At 52.0% G+C, this 16,246-nt stretch overlaps 1 protein-coding gene across 2 annotated transcripts in view; it reads right to left on the bottom strand.

Moving 5' to 3' along the window:
- Positions 1 to 16,246, bottom strand: part of TRPV4 (transient receptor potential cation channel, subfamily V, member 4) — a 35,942-nt gene that overhangs the window by 3,100 nt on the left and 16,596 nt on the right. For both annotated transcript variants that reach the window (XM_011936176.1, XM_011936184.1), the window contains exons 5-14: positions 14,744 to 14,884; positions 12,770 to 13,068; positions 10,664 to 10,843; positions 8,439 to 8,597; positions 8,041 to 8,133; positions 7,632 to 7,705; positions 6,768 to 6,933; positions 6,481 to 6,547; positions 2,331 to 2,647; positions 648 to 775 (exon numbers count right to left, since the gene is read on the bottom strand). In XM_011936176.1, coding sequence (XP_011791566.1) covers positions 648 to 775; positions 2,331 to 2,647; positions 6,481 to 6,547; positions 6,768 to 6,933; positions 7,632 to 7,705; positions 8,041 to 8,133; positions 8,439 to 8,597; positions 10,664 to 10,843; positions 12,770 to 13,068; positions 14,744 to 14,884 — 1,624 coding nt within the window. The remainder of the gene's footprint in view (positions 1 to 647; positions 776 to 2,330; positions 2,648 to 6,480; positions 6,548 to 6,767; positions 6,934 to 7,631; positions 7,706 to 8,040; positions 8,134 to 8,438; positions 8,598 to 10,663; positions 10,844 to 12,769; positions 13,069 to 14,743; positions 14,885 to 16,246) is intronic.

Raw genomic sequence — 16,246 nt, forward strand, 5'->3', positions numbered from 1 at the left:
CAGCCTGGGTGACAGAGCAAGATGCCGTCTCAAAACAAACAAACAAACAACATTCTGCTTATGCTCTATGCTGACAACCACTTTAAAGAATGAATCAACTGAAAAGAAAAGATTCATGAAGGGGTTCACCTAAGAAGCTGGCACTCCCTGTGCCTCTGGAACAGAGTCATTCTGCAGATGGGCTGGGTGAGGTCTCCAGCCCTGGAAACTGCAGATTCCTCAGCTTCCCATTTCACGCAAGGCACTAGAGCCCACCCCACTGTTTGCTAGATAGAGGGCGATGCTCTGAAATGAACCCACCATCCAAGTCTCTGCTTCCTGCTGAGCAAGGAACAGGAGAGCCTGTGGTGTTCCAATGCGCGTCGGGCACTGGCAGAGCACTTCTCATGGGCTGACCTGTCTAATCCACACCACCAGCCTAGGAGCCCACGCGATCATTGTCTCATTTCACAGATGAAGAAACTGAGGCTGAGAGAGGTGGGCCGACTTGCCTAAGATCTCCTGGTGGAAATGAACTCTGCTTGGGCCTCTTGGGGCCTCAGTGGCTCCAGAAATTGCAATGGGTAGACGACGCTGGAGCAGCAGGGGCCCCGAGCCAGTGGGGACGGTTCCGCCCTGCCTGCCCGGCCCCACTGCCCCAGCCTCACCTGAAGCACCACCTGCGGTCGGGAGTGCCGTCTGAGCTCTTGCCCACAGTGACCATCTCCCCGGAGCGGAAGGCCTTCCTCAGGAACACGGGGAAGGAGCGCTCAATATCCAGGATGGTGGTGGCCCACTGCGGAGAGGGAGGGTCAGGAGGGACATCAGTGAGCCTCACAGCCCGCGCCTGCCGCTCTGATGGCAGAAATGAGACAACCGGCCAGGGTGGGCCTAGAACTAGGCATTTACAGTCCTACTGCCCCCTAGACACAGGATTCATAAACTCAAATACCCACAGGTGGCAGGCGGGAAAACAGATGGGTGAAACAGGATCAGGTGCAGAAAGGCTGCAGTCCAAGCCCCATCACACTTACACAGCAGTCGCCACTCAGTGCTGAGAACATGAGGGAGGCGTGGAGACCGGGGCGAAAAGGGAGCAAATGCCCCCATTTAAGGGGGTAGCTGCCACTTACCCCACCTGAGGGCTCCCAGGCAGGAATTCAGACCCTGCACTGCCTGGGGCTTCCAACTTTTCAAGAAAAGCTGGAAATCTGGATTTTCATAGGGAAACTCTTAATTTTTAAATTTTGCAGTTTTTTTTTCTTTTTTAATATAATGGTCTGAGGCTGGGTGGAGTGGCTCACACCTGCAATCTCAGCACTTTGGGAGGCCAAGGCAGGCCGATCTCTTGAGCTCAGAAGTTCAAGACCAGTCTGGGTAACATGGTGAAACCCCATCTCTACAAAAAATACAAAAATTAGCCAGGTGCGGTGGTGCACACCTTAGTCCCAGCTACTTGGGAGGCTGAGGTGGGAGAATCACTTGAGCCTGGGAGGCAGAGGTTGCAGTGAGCCAAGAGCATGCCATTGCACTTCAGCCCACAGGATGCCCAGTTTGCATCCTGTAATGCCCAGTGGGGAAACTGAGGCCCAATGAAGTAAACAATACAGATAAAGGTTAAGAGCAGGCCAGAGTTGTTTCCCTCAGACCCAGTCCTGGGAGGACAACCTTGGGCCTTTTTTTTTCACTGCACCATTTTCCTGAAATGCAGTCAAAGTAAATATGGGTGCTGTATTTCTGGGCCATGAGGCAGCACTGTTTATTAGGACACCAGGTTTGTAGGCTGCACCTGGCCTGGGAGGGCTGTGATCCCAGGGCCTGCACTTCCCAGGATTGTATAGAAAGCTTTTGGGAAGTAAAGGCTGCAGCTCCCCGGGGCCAAGGCAGCCCCCGTCCCCATTGGTTTCTCCTCTAGGAAGCATGCTCACAGTGCTAGTAAAAGACCCCCGTGAGAATGCTGACATCCCTGTGCTGGCGTGCTGGAGCACAAAAGCTGCCCCTGGGCTCAGCGTGGGACCCCTGCTGAAACGCTGATGCCCACTGAGCACTTTCTGAGCTGGCAGAAGTCACTCAGTCATGCTGGGTGGAGCCAACTGTGTCCTGTGAGCTGAACCACAAGGAGAATCTGAGTCCACTGCTGGTGGCCAGGCAGGAAGCCACCTCGAAATTCATGAGGCAGCTCCGGGAAGTCAGCAGCAGCCTCTGATGCCCATTTTACAGACAGGGAAGTGGAGGCAGAATGAGAAGACACGGCTTGCTCAGAGTGGAAGGCCGAGGAAGCCAGTCGGGTGAGTGTCCTTGGAAGGACAAGGGTGGCCGGTGGGATGGGGCTGGGGGCCCTGGGGCCTCACCTGCAGCTTCCAGATGTGCTTGCTCTCCTTGGAGACCTGGCCCACCGTCTCGCCCATGAGGGCAATGAGCATGTTGAGGAGCAGCACAAAGGTGAGAATGATGTAGGTCACCAGCAGGATGATGAAGACCACGGGGTACTTGGTGCTGCTCAGCATCTCCAGGTCGCCCATGCCGATGGTCAGCTTAAACAGGTCCAGGAGGAAGGTGCTGAAGGTCTCGCTGTCGCGGCACGAGGGGTAAGTGGGCACTGTGCAGTTGGTCTGGTCCTCATTGCACACTTTCAAGTTGGCGCACGGGTTCAGGAGGGAGACCAGGGCTGTGGGAGGGGTGGGGGTGGCACTCGCTGAGTGTGAGGACACGCACAGAGAGGTGGAGTGTGTCATTTTCATTTGCTGGAGGGGAAAGCTGAGGCCTAATGAGGAGAGCACCCTGGCCCACACGCTGACCTGTGTCACCCTGCACATCAGCCAAGCCACACCAAACCCAAGTCCTCCTGATCCTAAAGCCTTTGAAGCCTTTGCTTTTTCCATAAACTCTTGCTGATTGGAAGAGGTTCTCTTTTCTTTCTTTCTTTCTTTTTCTTTCTTTCTTTCTTTCTTTCTTTCTTTCTTTCTTTCTTTCTTTCTTTCTTTCTTTCTTTCTTTCTTTTTCTTTCTTTCTTTCTTTCTTTCTTTCTTTCTTTCTTTCTTTCTTTCTTTCTTTCTCTTTCTTTTCTTTATTTCTTTCTGTCTCTCTCTCTCTCTCTCTCTCTCTGTCTCTCTCTCTCTCTTTCTTTCTTTCTTTCTTTCATGGGGTCTTGCTATGTTGCCCAGGAGGGAGTGCAGTGGCTACTCACAGGCGCAATCCCACTACTGAAAAGCATGAGAGTTTTGACCTGCTCTGTTTCCAACCTGGGACAGTTCACCGCTCCTTATACAACCTGGTGGTTCCCTGCTACTGGGAGGGAAGAGGTTTTCAGGATCTAGTCCAGGGAGGGTCTCAATTTTCCCCACCAGGGGACATTCAGCAATGTCTAAAGACATATTTGGTTGCTATGACTGGGGGTGGGGGTGCTACTGGCATCAGGTGGGTGGTGGCCAGGGGTGCTGCCCAACACCCTACAATGCACAGGATGGTCCCTGCCATGAAGAATGATCTGGTCTCAAATGTCAATAGTGTTGGGAAATCCTAATGCAACCTACCATTCTTAGAGGTACTGGGGGCTCTGGAATGTCCCTATTCCCAGGGGCAGACTCTCTCTCTGACAGTTTCCCACTGCAACCCAACCCAGAGAGGAAAAATGGGGGCTGAAACCAGGCACCAGTCCTGACTGTCCCCAAAGCCATGTTCTCTAAGGGGCCTCTCCTGTTCTAGACATCTCAAACTCATCATGGTTCTCCTTTGCTACTAAGCCCAGGTAAAGCTTCAGATTCCTTCTCAACACAGTTTGGCAGCAACAACCTGTCCCTAAACCAGCCAGGGAGGGGAGCATGAAGAAGGCTCAGTCTCATCAGTCAGTGGGGCATAGAATGTCATATTGCCTGCAACCAGAGATCAGAGTATGCAGATTTCAACTCATATGCTAATACTCTTCAGTTGTATAGCACCTTCTCAACAGAGAAGGATTCTGAGACCTTGTCTGGACTCACCAGAAAAACTGTTCTGTGATCCATTAGTAATGTCTGCTATGGGCACCAAAGTGTGGGAAGAGAAGCGTGTGTGTCCTGTTAATGTCATGTCAGCCTCAGAACCGAGATCTAGTGCATCCTATAAGGAGAAGCCCTGTGACTGAGCTGACTGCTCAGCTGCTACTCTAACCCTTGTTTCTCCTCAGTTTCAACAACTAGGACTGTAGTAGGGCTAGATCGCTGACCTGAATCCCAAACCGCTGAACCCTCGACACTGTCTAGTTTTTCCAGTGTGATTCCTGGAAGGGGAAAGCTGTACTCTGTCCCTAGCTCCCCAGTGAAAACCACAATTCCACTTCCCCCCAATAATCCACATAGAGCCTTGACCACCGTCCTGGGTTAAAATATCACCCTCATGAGATTCCTGTGCCAGGCTCGTCCCCAGATGAACCTGCTCAGATGTGAATGTGTCTGGGTCTAACCTGAGTCGGCCACTCCCCTTTGGATGCTGGGCATTGATGTCAGATTGCCCACCCCTCAGGGACCAGCCCAAGGACTTGGTCAGTTTCTCCAGCCCCTGGTCCCTGGTCCTTCCCCCATGGCCCATGCCACTGAGGTCCCAGAATGCTTCTGAGTGGCATCGTGACATCAGGGAGAAGATGTATCAAAGGAAGCTGATGTCAGGCTTTAAGAAAATACCTGGGCTAGTAGTTTAATTATTAAATTTTATCCTTCTATGTATCCATGCCCCTTCAATGTGGCTTTACAGCTTCTCCCACCAAGAAGTGGAGTCTAGGCCAGGCACAGTGGCTCGCGCCTATAATCCCGCACTTTGGGAGGCTGAGGTGGGAGGACTGCTTGAGCCCAGGAGTTCAAGACCAGACTGGGCAACATAGCGAGACCCTGTCTCCACCAAAAAAAAAGAAAAAAAAGAAATGACGTCTATTTCCCCATCCGTTGAATCGAGGCTGGCCTTGGGACTTGCTTTGGCCAACAGAGTAAGGCAGCAGTGATGCCATGCCAGGAGGTGTCCTTGAACACTTCTGCTCATGTTCTTGGAAGCCTAAGGCTACCATGTGGACAAGCCCAAGCTAGCTGGCCAGAGATAAGTGACCACGTGGAAGATAGATAGCAAAGCCCCTCTAACCAAGTCCATACTAGCTAGACTGGTCAGCCGGCAGCCAGCCTGCCAGCTGACCACAGGCACAAGAGCCTGTAGGGATCAGCCAAACCTGGCCCAGGGCAGCACAGCCACCCAGCTGACCCACCGACTCATAAGCAATAATAAGTTGGCCTGGTGCTGTGGCTCACGCCTGTAATCCCAGCACTTTGGGAGGCCAAGGTGGGTGGATCACTTCGGGTCAGGAGGTCGAGACCAACCTGGCCAACATGGTGAAACCCCATCGCTACCAAAAATATAAAACTTAGCCATGTGTGGTGGCACAGGCCTGTAATCCCAGCTATTCGAGAGGCCGAGGCAAGAGAATCGCTTGAACCCGGGAGGCAGAGGTCGCAGTGAGCCAAGAGCACCACTGCCCTCCAGCCTCAGCTACAGAGACCTTGCTACAAAAAAACAAACAACAATAATAATAATAATAATAAGCGGGTGCTATTTTAAGCCACTAAGCTTTAGGTGGCTTCCTTTGTAGCAATAGCTGACACTCCAGTTTTACCATTCACTAGCTTTTTTTCTTTTTTTTTTTTTTTGAGACAGAGTCTTGCTGTGTTGCCCAGGCTGGAGTGCAGTGGCGCCATCTCGGCTCACTGCAACCTCTACCTTCTGGGTTCAAGCGATTCTTGTGCCTCAGCCTTCTGAGTAGCTGGGTCTATAGTTGCGTGCCACCATGCCTGTCTAATTTTTGTATTTTTTGGTAGAGACAGGGTTTTGCCATGTTGGCCAGGCTGGTCTCAAACTCTTGACCTCAAGTGATCCACCTACCTTGGCCTCCCGAAGTGCTGGGATTACAGGCATGAGCCACTGCGCCCAGCCACCATTCACTGGCTTTTGAACTTGTGCTAGTTATTTAACCCTCCTAAGCCTCAGTTTCCTTTCCTATAAGAGGGGATAATAAAGGCACTTAGCTTACAGGCTTGTTGGGAGGCAAGGATGGAAATGTTACTTAGTCTGGTGCCTGGCACACAAATAAGAACTCAGTGGCCGGGCATATTGGCTCACACCTGTAATCCCAGAACTTTGGGAGGCCGAGATGGGTGGATAACCTGAGGTCAGGAGTTCAAGACCAGCCTGGCCAACAGGGTGAAAAAAAAAAAAAATTAGCAGGGTGTGGTGGCAGGAGCCTGTAATTCCAACTACATGGGAGGCTGAGGCAGGAGAATCGCTTGAACCTGGGAGGTAGAGGTTGCAGTGAGCTGAGATTGCACCATTGCACTCCAGCCTGGGCAACAGGAGTGAAACTCCATCTCAAAAAACAAACAAACAAAAAAGAACTCAGCAAGGCTGCTATTGTCCCCAATATATCATGGCTACTGTTCCCATCCTTGCACCACCCCTGCCAGGCCCACCTGAGCACCCAGAGCTCACCTGAAGCGTAGCCGATCATGAAGAGCAAGTAGACCAGCAGGAATCGGAAAAGGTCCTTGAAGAGGATCTAAAGACCCCAGTGGGATTATGGAGGCAAAGAGGAGACATGTGGTTTCTCACTTTCCCCATTTCTCCATCTCCACCCTGGTCCCACCTCAGTGTCCAGACCATGTCTCCTGCCCTCACAGTACCCGGCATCCTCAGGTCTGCAGGCACGTAAGTGTGCATGTGGTGTGTGTGGCTCCCTCCAGGAACACACGAGTCCAGAGGGCCCTCCCAGCCCGTACCTTCTGGATCATGATGCTATAGGTCCCTGTCAGCTTCAGCCCACGGGTGAAGTAAAGGGCATTCATCCAGCCCAGGACCAGGGCAAAGACCATCACGGCCAGGTAGGCCTCAATCCCTGCCAGGTAGAGGGCTGCTGAGACGATCACCAGGACAGAGTAGATGAAGCTGCAGTGCAGCAGAGACCATGAGAGAGGCCAGAGGGGAGAGGGGACAATGAGGCTCTGGAGGGGGAGATAAGCCTCCAAGCCCTCCAGGGTATCAGGACTTCCCAATGCTTTCTAGACCCCCAGGAAAGAAACAAAGTGGATTAGCAGGGTTCCCCAGCATTCTGTTAACAACAACATTCAATGAGCTGGCAATTAATCCTGAAGTCCCACAAGATCCTGAAGTGATGCCCCTTGGAATTGCTAAAGAAAGATTTAGTGGTGTTCAGTGGAGATTTTGTGGCTAAGTGAATTTCATCGTTCTCCAGCTCTAAGGGAAATGTGGAAGAGGTAACACACACGCAGTAACTCTCTCATCCTGTGTCCCAGGCAGACATCATTAATCAATCCCAACTCTTTCCCACTAAACATAGACACAGGTGCGAAATTCTTAACATGGCCCTTCAGGCAGACATTAGCAATCATTCACCAGCATAATTATTTCCATCCATGGTATATATGATAACTCCCTAGCAATCAGAATTTTTCTTTAACCAGAAAACCCTATTGTTTGTGGCTTTGTCCTGACTTTGGGTTAGAGCTGCCCAGGCTGGGTGCATTCATTCTAATAGAATCACTTCTCTCCTGAATCTGGATGACCTAGCAGCCCAAACCCACCTTCCTCACCCAAAAGCTGCCGGCCCAGGGACCTCTACTTACTAGAGCAGCTGGAAGGAGCCATCAATGAAGAGAGAATTCACTCCAGGGCATTTCTTCATGAACAAGTCTTTGATCTGGAAGACAGAAGGGGGCACGTGAAAGGGGTGGGGCCAGCAGGAGAGGAGAGGAGGAGAGAGGAGGCAGAGAAAGCAATAGAAGACAGGGAGGCAGAGGCTAGTACAGAGAAAAGACAAAGGACTCTTTCCTGTTAGAAAAGGAGAAAAAAGCAGAGATGGAGAATATGGGATTGGAGGAGGTAGAAGAGAAATGGGAAAATAAAAGGGAGAAGGAAAGGAGAAGGACGATTTGGAGGAGAGAGAAGAGAAGAAGAAGGAGAGAAAAGAGGTGCAGGAAGGGAAGAGGAAGAGGAGAGCAGGCAGAGTAGGGGGCACGGGGGCCAGGCACTCACGTTGGTGAAGAAGAACAGGACCCCAGTGAAGAGTGTAATGACCTCGCCAGCCAGCCGCAGGTAGTCCACCGTGGTGCGGTAAGGGTACGGTGGCTGGGGAGCAGCAAGGGCACACAGGTCGTCACCCAGCCCCTCCGACATCCGGCCCCCAATCCAGATGTTCCCCCAGACCCAAAACATCTGGATCCCATGTAGCCTCCTCCTTCACTCTCTTGCTCCTGAGTCTCCCTCCTCCCAGCTCAGGGCCACCCCTGCATGTTGGAGGGCGCCTCCCCAACCTGTTCCTAAACCTTCTCCAGTTCCTCCTACAGGGGACCCAGAGGGACGAGGTTGTGCCCCCGTCCTGCATGGCTCAGCCAGTGCCTGTCCCAGCCCCTGCCCGGTCCCTGGGCACTCACCGTGCCCTCCAGAGGCTGGTAGTAGGCGGTGAGGGTGAAGATGACCATGGCGCATAGGTAGGAGACCACGTTGATGTAGAAGGACACGGCCCCGAACTTGCGCCACTTATCCCGCAGCAATTCATTGATGGGCTCCACAGCCAGCATCTCGTGGCGGTTCTGTGAGAGGCAGGGTGGTCAGGGGCTGCCTTCCTGAGGTGCGGGGTCCTGGCAGGCTGCCCCGGGTGTGCTTTCCCCCACCCTCCGCCCCAACAGCGCTTTGTCTTTCCATCCATTCCTCAGCTGCATTCAAGGATTCATGGGGAATTGGACAGATACTGAAAATCACCCCAAGCTCCTGCACTCACCATTTGAAATTCTGCCCAATTCTGCCTCAATGTACCTTTCCACTCTATTCTAGCATCACAGAACTCAGAACTGGAAAGTCCCTTAAAAGACATTTATTTTCAGGCAGGGCACGGTGGCTCACGCCTGTAATCCCAGCACTTTGGGAGTCCGAGACAGGCAGATCACCTGATGTCAGGAGTTCAAGACCAGCCTAGCCAACGTGGTGAAACCCCGACTCTACAAAAATACAAAAATTAGCCGGGCATGGTGGCGCACATCTGTAATCCCAGCTACTCCTGAGGCTGAGGCAGGAGACTCACTTGAACCTGGGAGGCAGAGATTGCAGTGAGCCTAGATTGCGCCACTGCACTCCAGCCTGGGCAACAAGAGCGAGACTCCATCTCAAAAAAGAAAAAAGGACATTTATTCTCATGGTTCCCAAACTCCAGTCTGGATAGTACCAAGCTGTTGGCCGCAAAATCATCTATGTAGCTTGCTACAAGTATAAATCCTGGCCTCTATTCTCAGAAATTGATTCAGAGAGAAAGATTGAGAAATTTTTACCCAAAGATGATAAATGATTGATTTACCACAATTCTCCAATTCTGAACCCAGGGCAGACATCAATAATTGAGCCCTGCACAATTGTATTCATACAGTTCCCTGGGTAGACACTACCAATCAATCAGTTTGCACCTGAGATGCTAAACCTGCTGCCACCACTAATTTAAATCAAGATGGCCACTAATTCAAAAAATGACAGAAATGAGGTCTTGCAAGGAAGCCGAGCTCACAGACCAGTAAGCCACAGGGCAGGGTTAGAAGGGGGACCACCTGCACCCAGTCCCCAGCATTTTCTGCTCCATTTGTATAGCTTCCTAGCCCTTTAATGACTTGAGTTTCTCCATAATCATGATTTGTGCAATAACACAGCCACAGAGATGCTCTTGTAGTGTTATTCCTGATAGTTATAGGCAGAAACAAACCCAAACGACCAACAATAACAGAATGGTTCATTTGAATATGGTACATTTACATGCAGCGACAATATTACCAAAGAATATTTAAAACTACAGAATGATGTTCACAAAATATTGCTAAATAGAAAAAAAAAAGCTTGTTTTGTTTTGTTTTGTTTTTTGAGACAGGGTCTCACTCTTTCACCCAGGCTGGAGTGCAGCGGCATGATCTCGGCTCACTGAAGCCTCGACCTCCCCAGGCTCAGGTGATCCTCCCACCTTAGCCTCCCAAGTAGCTGGAACTACAGGCTCGCACCACCACGCCCAGCTAATTTTTATTTTTATTTTTATTTTTGTAGAGATGGGGTTTCGCCATATTGTCCAGGCTGGTGTCAAACTCCTGGCTTCAAGCAATCCGCCCACCTTGGCTCCCCAAAATGCTGGAATTACAGGCATAAGCCACCATGCCTGGCTGAAAAAAAGAGCTTTCAAAAGTTCATATAACAACCACGAATGGTAAAAGCTGACATAATGTTTACTCTGTGCCAGGCCATTCTAAAATTAACCTCTTTGGTCCTCCCAACAACCCCATGGGATATGCATGATCCTTATCCCCAGGTTACAAACGAGGAAACTGAGACCCAGAGAGGTGGAGCCACTTGTCCTGAGACACACAGCATGTAAATTACAGAGCCAGGATCCCAACCCAGTCCTACCTGCTCCAAAAGTCCACCCTCCCACAAGTCTTGCTCATTTCCTCACATGCCAGACACTGTTCTGGGCACTTAATTGGCACCTTCTCTTGCATTCAGCCAACAGATCCGCCACATTGGGTCCTAGAGGCTGGGGCTCTCTCCCCTAGCCCAGCCCCAGGGCCCCATCCCTGCTCCCAGCCCTGCCCCTCCTTCCTCGCACCCCATGCCCTCTCCTGGAGCCCACCTCAATCTTGCTGTTGTACACCAGGATCTCCAGCACGGAGGCCTCTTCCCCACACGTGTCCAGGGAGGAGAGGTCATAAAGCGAGGAATACACTGGCCCGTAGGCCCAGTCCTTGAACTTGCGGGACAGGTGCCGTGTGTCCTCATCCGTCACCTCCCGCCGGATGATGTGCTGAAAGATCTACACAGAGGGCCAGGAGGGTCAGGGGGCTCACACTAGAGAGGCCCCCAGGGCTGGGCCCAGCTCAGCACATGAAGCCTCCCCAGAAAACAGCTGAGTACTGGCTGCTGGAGGACCCCTTCCTCATCTTAATTCTTGCTCTTATTATCTTGGTTTACAGATAAAGAGTGGAGGCTGGGAAAAATGAAAGATGTTCCAGAAGACACTTAACCAGTCAGCTGGAGCCAGACGGAACCTGAATGAGCCTTCAACATCTTAATTGTAATGAATATCTTCTTCATGCCATTAAAATAGCAATGAATCCATCTTAATAATATGTGAATTATAATACTGACGATCATATGCGGTCCTTCCTGTTACCACTCCTTCCCTGGCTTACACACAGGGAAGCTGAGGCACAGAAAGGGGCTGGGAATTGCCCAAGGTCAGGCAATGTTGGGATTTTGGGATTTGTTTTTGTTTTGAGACAGAATCTCACTCTGTCACCCAGGCTGGAGTGCAGTGGCGTGATCTCAGCTCACTGCAACCGTCGCCTCCCAGGTTCAAGCAATTCTCCTGCCTCAGCCTCCTGAGTAGCTGGGATTACAGGTGCCCACTACCACACCTGGCTAATATTTCTGTATTTTCAGTAGAGACAGGGTTTCACCATGTTGGCCAGGCTGGTCTTGAACTCCTGACCTCAGGTGATCCACCCACCTCAGCCTCCCAGAGTGCTGGGATTACAGGTGTGACCCACCATGTCCAGCCAGGATTTGGGGGTTTTTTTGAGACAGGTTCTGGCTCTGTTGCCCAGGCTGGAGTGCAGTGGCACTATCACAGCTCACTGCAGCCTCAATCTCCTGGGCTCAAGTGATCCTCCCACCTCAGCCTCCCAAAGTGTTAGGTTTACAGACAGGAGCCACTGAGCCCAGCCGAAGCTAGGATTTAAGCCGGAGCCTTTCTACTGCCTTAGGGTCCTGGAATAATTGTAATTTTAGTAATTTTTGCTACATTTTTATTTATTTATTTTTATTTTGGTTTTTATTTATTTAGGATCTCACTATGTTGCCCAGGCTGGACTTAAACAATCCTCTCACCTCAGCCTCCCAACTAGCTGGCATTACAGACATGCAAGTGAGCACTTATTGCCTCTCCTGGGCTCCTTCCTAAGAGCCTTATGTGGATACCGCATTTAATTGTCACAGCACCACACCAGAGGGCACTCTTATATCCCCATTTTACAGACAAGGAAACTGAGGCACAGAAAAGGGAGATGAGATGTCTGAGGTCACACACTGGGAAGTGGTAGCACCAGGGCTTGGACAGGTGCTCCTGCCTCTAGGGCACTCCAGACTTGTTTCCCAAACAGAGTGACAGTGCCCCCCAGAGGACATTTCAGCAACGTTCTGAAGATATTTTTGGTGGTCACAAGTGTAAGGGAAGGTGCTCCTGACATCTGGTGGGTAGAGGCCCAGGATGCAGATCAATGTCCAGCAAAAGGACAAGATGGTCCCCACCACAAAGAACCTGCCGCCCAAAATAATCGTGCTGAAGTTGAGAAACCCTTCTCCAGGCCCCATGCTGTGCAGCCCAGAAAGGGGAAGGAACTAGGGCAGGGGCACTCAGCAGGTTCGAGGCTGGCAGCACTGGTGGGCTAGAGCCCCGGGACTCACTTTCCTATCAGTGGCGCATCCTGGCTGGTAGGGGTGGAGTGGTGAACATCCAGTAGGGTGACATGAGGTAAGAGGCTCGGGGATGAAGCTAAGGAGCTTGGCTGGACACTAGGGAGCCATAGCAGGTTCTTGAGCTGGAACATCTGCACACTGGGGTTGGCATGTTGGGAGGTGTGTGCACATATCAATAATGAATACCAGCAGCAGACCCTTGTGTGTGTGTGCAGAGGGGCACGAGTGGGTGGATCAGCTGTGCCCCCAGCTATACACTCACCCCAATCTTGCCCGTCTTGGCAGCCATCATGAGGGGTGAGAGGCCGTCGTTGTTGAGCACGGCCTCCAGGTTGCTGTCGGGGAAGAGGCGGGCACACTTGAGCAGCAGCAGGTCATACATCTTGGTAACGAACTTGGTGTTCTCACGGGTGTTGTCGGCGATAGCCACCAGCGCGTGCAGCACCGTGTTGCCTCGCGAGTCCTGGCGCCGCATGTCTGCCTTCTTGTGGGGGTTCTCCGTCAGGTAGTTGACAATGTGGGGCTGGTTGGTGCAGGCAGCCAGTGACAAGGGCAGCTCCCCTACGGGCCAGGGTGGAGGGTGGGAGGTCAGCGAAGGGGACCCAGCGTGGGACTCTGCCTGCAGACACTTGGGGGATGGACACTGTGGCAGTCTGAGGATGACGGAGACAGCACCAGCAGTGGATACGAACTGCACGTCTCTCTGGGCGATGCCAGGGTGATAGGGTGTGGCTAGTGAAGGGCACAGCCACGCGAGTTGGAGGCTGTCAGGGACTGGACACATCCAGTGATGGAATTATTATTATTATTATTATTTTTGAGACAAAGTCTCACTCTGTCGCCCAGGCTGGAGTGCAGTGGCACAATCTCGGCTCACTGCAACCTCCACCTCCCAGGTGCAAGCGATTCTTGTGCCTCAGCCGAGCAGCCGGGATTACAGGCATCTGCCACCACATCTGGCTAATTTTTGTATTTTTAGTAGAGACAGGATTTCACCATGTTGGCCAGGCTGGTCTCAAACTCCTGACCTCAAGTGATCTGCCCCCCTTGGCCTCCCAAAATGCCGGGATTACAGGCGTGAGCCACCGTGCCCAGCCGATGATAGAATTCTTTGTGTGACTTTGTCCCTGAGCTGCACATAATGAGTGCCTTCAAGCAGGGGCAAGATTCAAAATATTTCATGAGTCCAGTGATGACAACGGCAGTGGTGGGCTTTGGGCCAGGTGATGTTGGTCCCAGCATAAACCAGATTAAAGGACACAGACAATACAGAGCTGGGTGCTGACAACACAGCCCAAGGGCCTCTCATGATCCCCACTGCACAGCTGGGGAAGGTGAGGGAAGTGAGGTCACATGCCTGGAAAATACAGAGTGAGGATTTGGCTTTTTTTGTTGTTTTCTTTTTGCTTTTTAAAGACAGAGTCTTGCTCTGTTGTCCAGGCTGGAATGCAGTGGTGCAATCACAGCTCACTGCAGCCTTGAACTCCTAGGTTCAAGTGATCCTCCAGCCTTGGCCTCCCAAGCAGCTGGGACTACAAGCACATGACACCATGCCATTTAATTTTTTTTTTTGATACGGAGTCTCACTCTGTCACCCAGGCTGGAATGCAATGGGGAAATCTCGGCTCACTGCAACCTCTGTCCCCCAGGTTCAAGCTATTCGCCTGCCTCAGCCTCCCATGTAACTAGGATTACAGGCACCCACCATCGTGCCCAGCTAATTTTTGTTATTTTTGTAGAGATGGGGTTTCACCATGTTGTTGGCCAGGCTGGTCTCGAACTCTTGACGTCAGGTGATCCGCCTGCCTTGTCCTCCCAAAGTGCTAGGATTACAGGCATGAGCCACCATGCCCAGCCATTTTTTAAATTTTTAAAAGAGACAAGGTCTTGCTATGTTGCCTAGGCTGATCTCAAACTCCTGGCCTCAAGCGATCCTCCTGCCTTGACCTCCCAAAGTGCTGGGATGACAGGTGTGAGCCACCGTGCCTGGCTGGAGTGAGGATCTGAATCCAGGTCCATGGTGCCAAGTTCCCCAATGGCACTTACACCTCAGAGGCAAGGGCCCCGTGACCAAGACCGGCGTGCAGCCTGTGCTCCAGAGTGCTGTCTGCGCCCATGGCCAGAGTGGCCCTGGATGTCTAGGGGATGGTCAGGGCTGCAGACACCAAGCAGTATCACGCTATCTCCCGCCATGCTTCTCCAGCATGCTGTCAGCCCCTACCAGGCCCCTCCTTACCAAAGTAGAAGTAGCCTCCCTCATCCTTGGGCTGGAAGAAGCGCCCACGGGCCTGGGCGTGGACGTCAGCTCCTTGGGCCACGAGGAGCTCCACGTAGTGTTTGCAGCGACGCTCGATGGCGATGTGCAGGGCCGTCTGACCTGGGGACAGGGGACAGTCATTCAGGGCCCTGGCGGGGCAGAGACCCAGCCAGGCTTGCTGGGGGTGGGGGTGGGGTGCAGGATGTAGAAATTGGGGTGGGAAATGCAGGCAGATTCCTGCCCAGCAACACCCAAGGGCAGCAAATAGGCCCTTGGATATTCCCCAGGATCCAGCGCAGAAGCAGAATCTCAAGCCCAAAGGATACCCAGTTTGTGGAATCCTGAATGTGAGAACTTTTTAGATTCATAAGACGCCTAAAAACTCCTAGAGGAGGCCAGGTGCAGTGGTTCATGCCTGTAATCCCAGTGCTTTGGGAGACCGAGGAGGGAGATCACCTGAGCCCAGGAGTTTGAGGCAAGCTTGGACAACACAGTGAGACCCCATCTCTGTAGAAATGTTAAAAATTAGCTGGGCCTGGTGACTTACCCCTGTGGTCCCAGCTACTCCGGAGGCTGAGGCAGGGGGGCTGCTGAAGGCAGCAGTTCAGTACCGGCCCACACCTGAATCTCACCTTGAATTGTAGTTCCCATAATCCCCAGGTGTGGCCGGGCGCGGTGGCTCAAGCCTGTCATCCCAGCACTTTGGGAGGCCGAGACGGGCGGATCACGAGGTCAGGAGATCGAGACCATCCTGGCTAACACGGTGAAACCCCGTCTCTACTAAAAATACAAAAACTAGCCGGGCGAGGTGGTGGACACCCGTAGTCCCAGCTACTCCGGAGGCTGAGGCAGGAGAATGGCGTAAACCCGGGAGGCGGAGCTTGCAGTGAGCTGAGATCCGGCCACTGCACTCCAGTCCGGGCGACAGAGCGAGACTCCGCCTCAAAAAAAAAAAAAAAAAAAATCCCCAGGTGTCATGGGAGGGACCCCATGAAAGGTAATTTAATCATGAGGGCAGTTACCCTTATGCTGTTTCGATAGTGAGTGAGTCCTCAAGAGATCTGAAGATTCTATAAGGGGCTTTTCCCCCTTTTGCTTGGCACTTCTCCTTCCTAGAACCACGCGAAGAAGGGTGTGTCTGCTTCCCCTTCCGCCATGATTGTAAGTTTCCTGAGGCCTCCCCAGCCCTGTGGAACTGTGAGTCAATTAAACCTCTTTCCTTTATACATTATCCAGTCTTGGGCAGTTCTCTATAGTAGCATGAGAACGGACTAATACAACAACATGAGACCCCGTCTCTACAGAAATTTTAAAAATTAGCCTGGCATGGTGGTCCATGCCAGTGGTCCCAGCTACTTGGGTGGGTGAGGTGGGAGAATCGCTTGAGCCCAGGAGGTCAAGGCTGCAGTGAGCCATGATCACACCACTGCACTCCAGCTTGGGTGACAGAGCAAGAACCTGTCTCAAAAAAAAAAAAAGAAA

Source organism: Colobus angolensis, unplaced genomic scaffold (assembly GCF_000951035.1).
Source record: "Colobus angolensis palliatus isolate OR3802 unplaced genomic scaffold, Cang.pa_1.0 Scaffold10, whole genome shotgun sequence".
Classification (NCBI taxonomy): Eukaryota; Metazoa; Chordata; class Mammalia; order Primates; family Cercopithecidae; genus Colobus; species Colobus angolensis.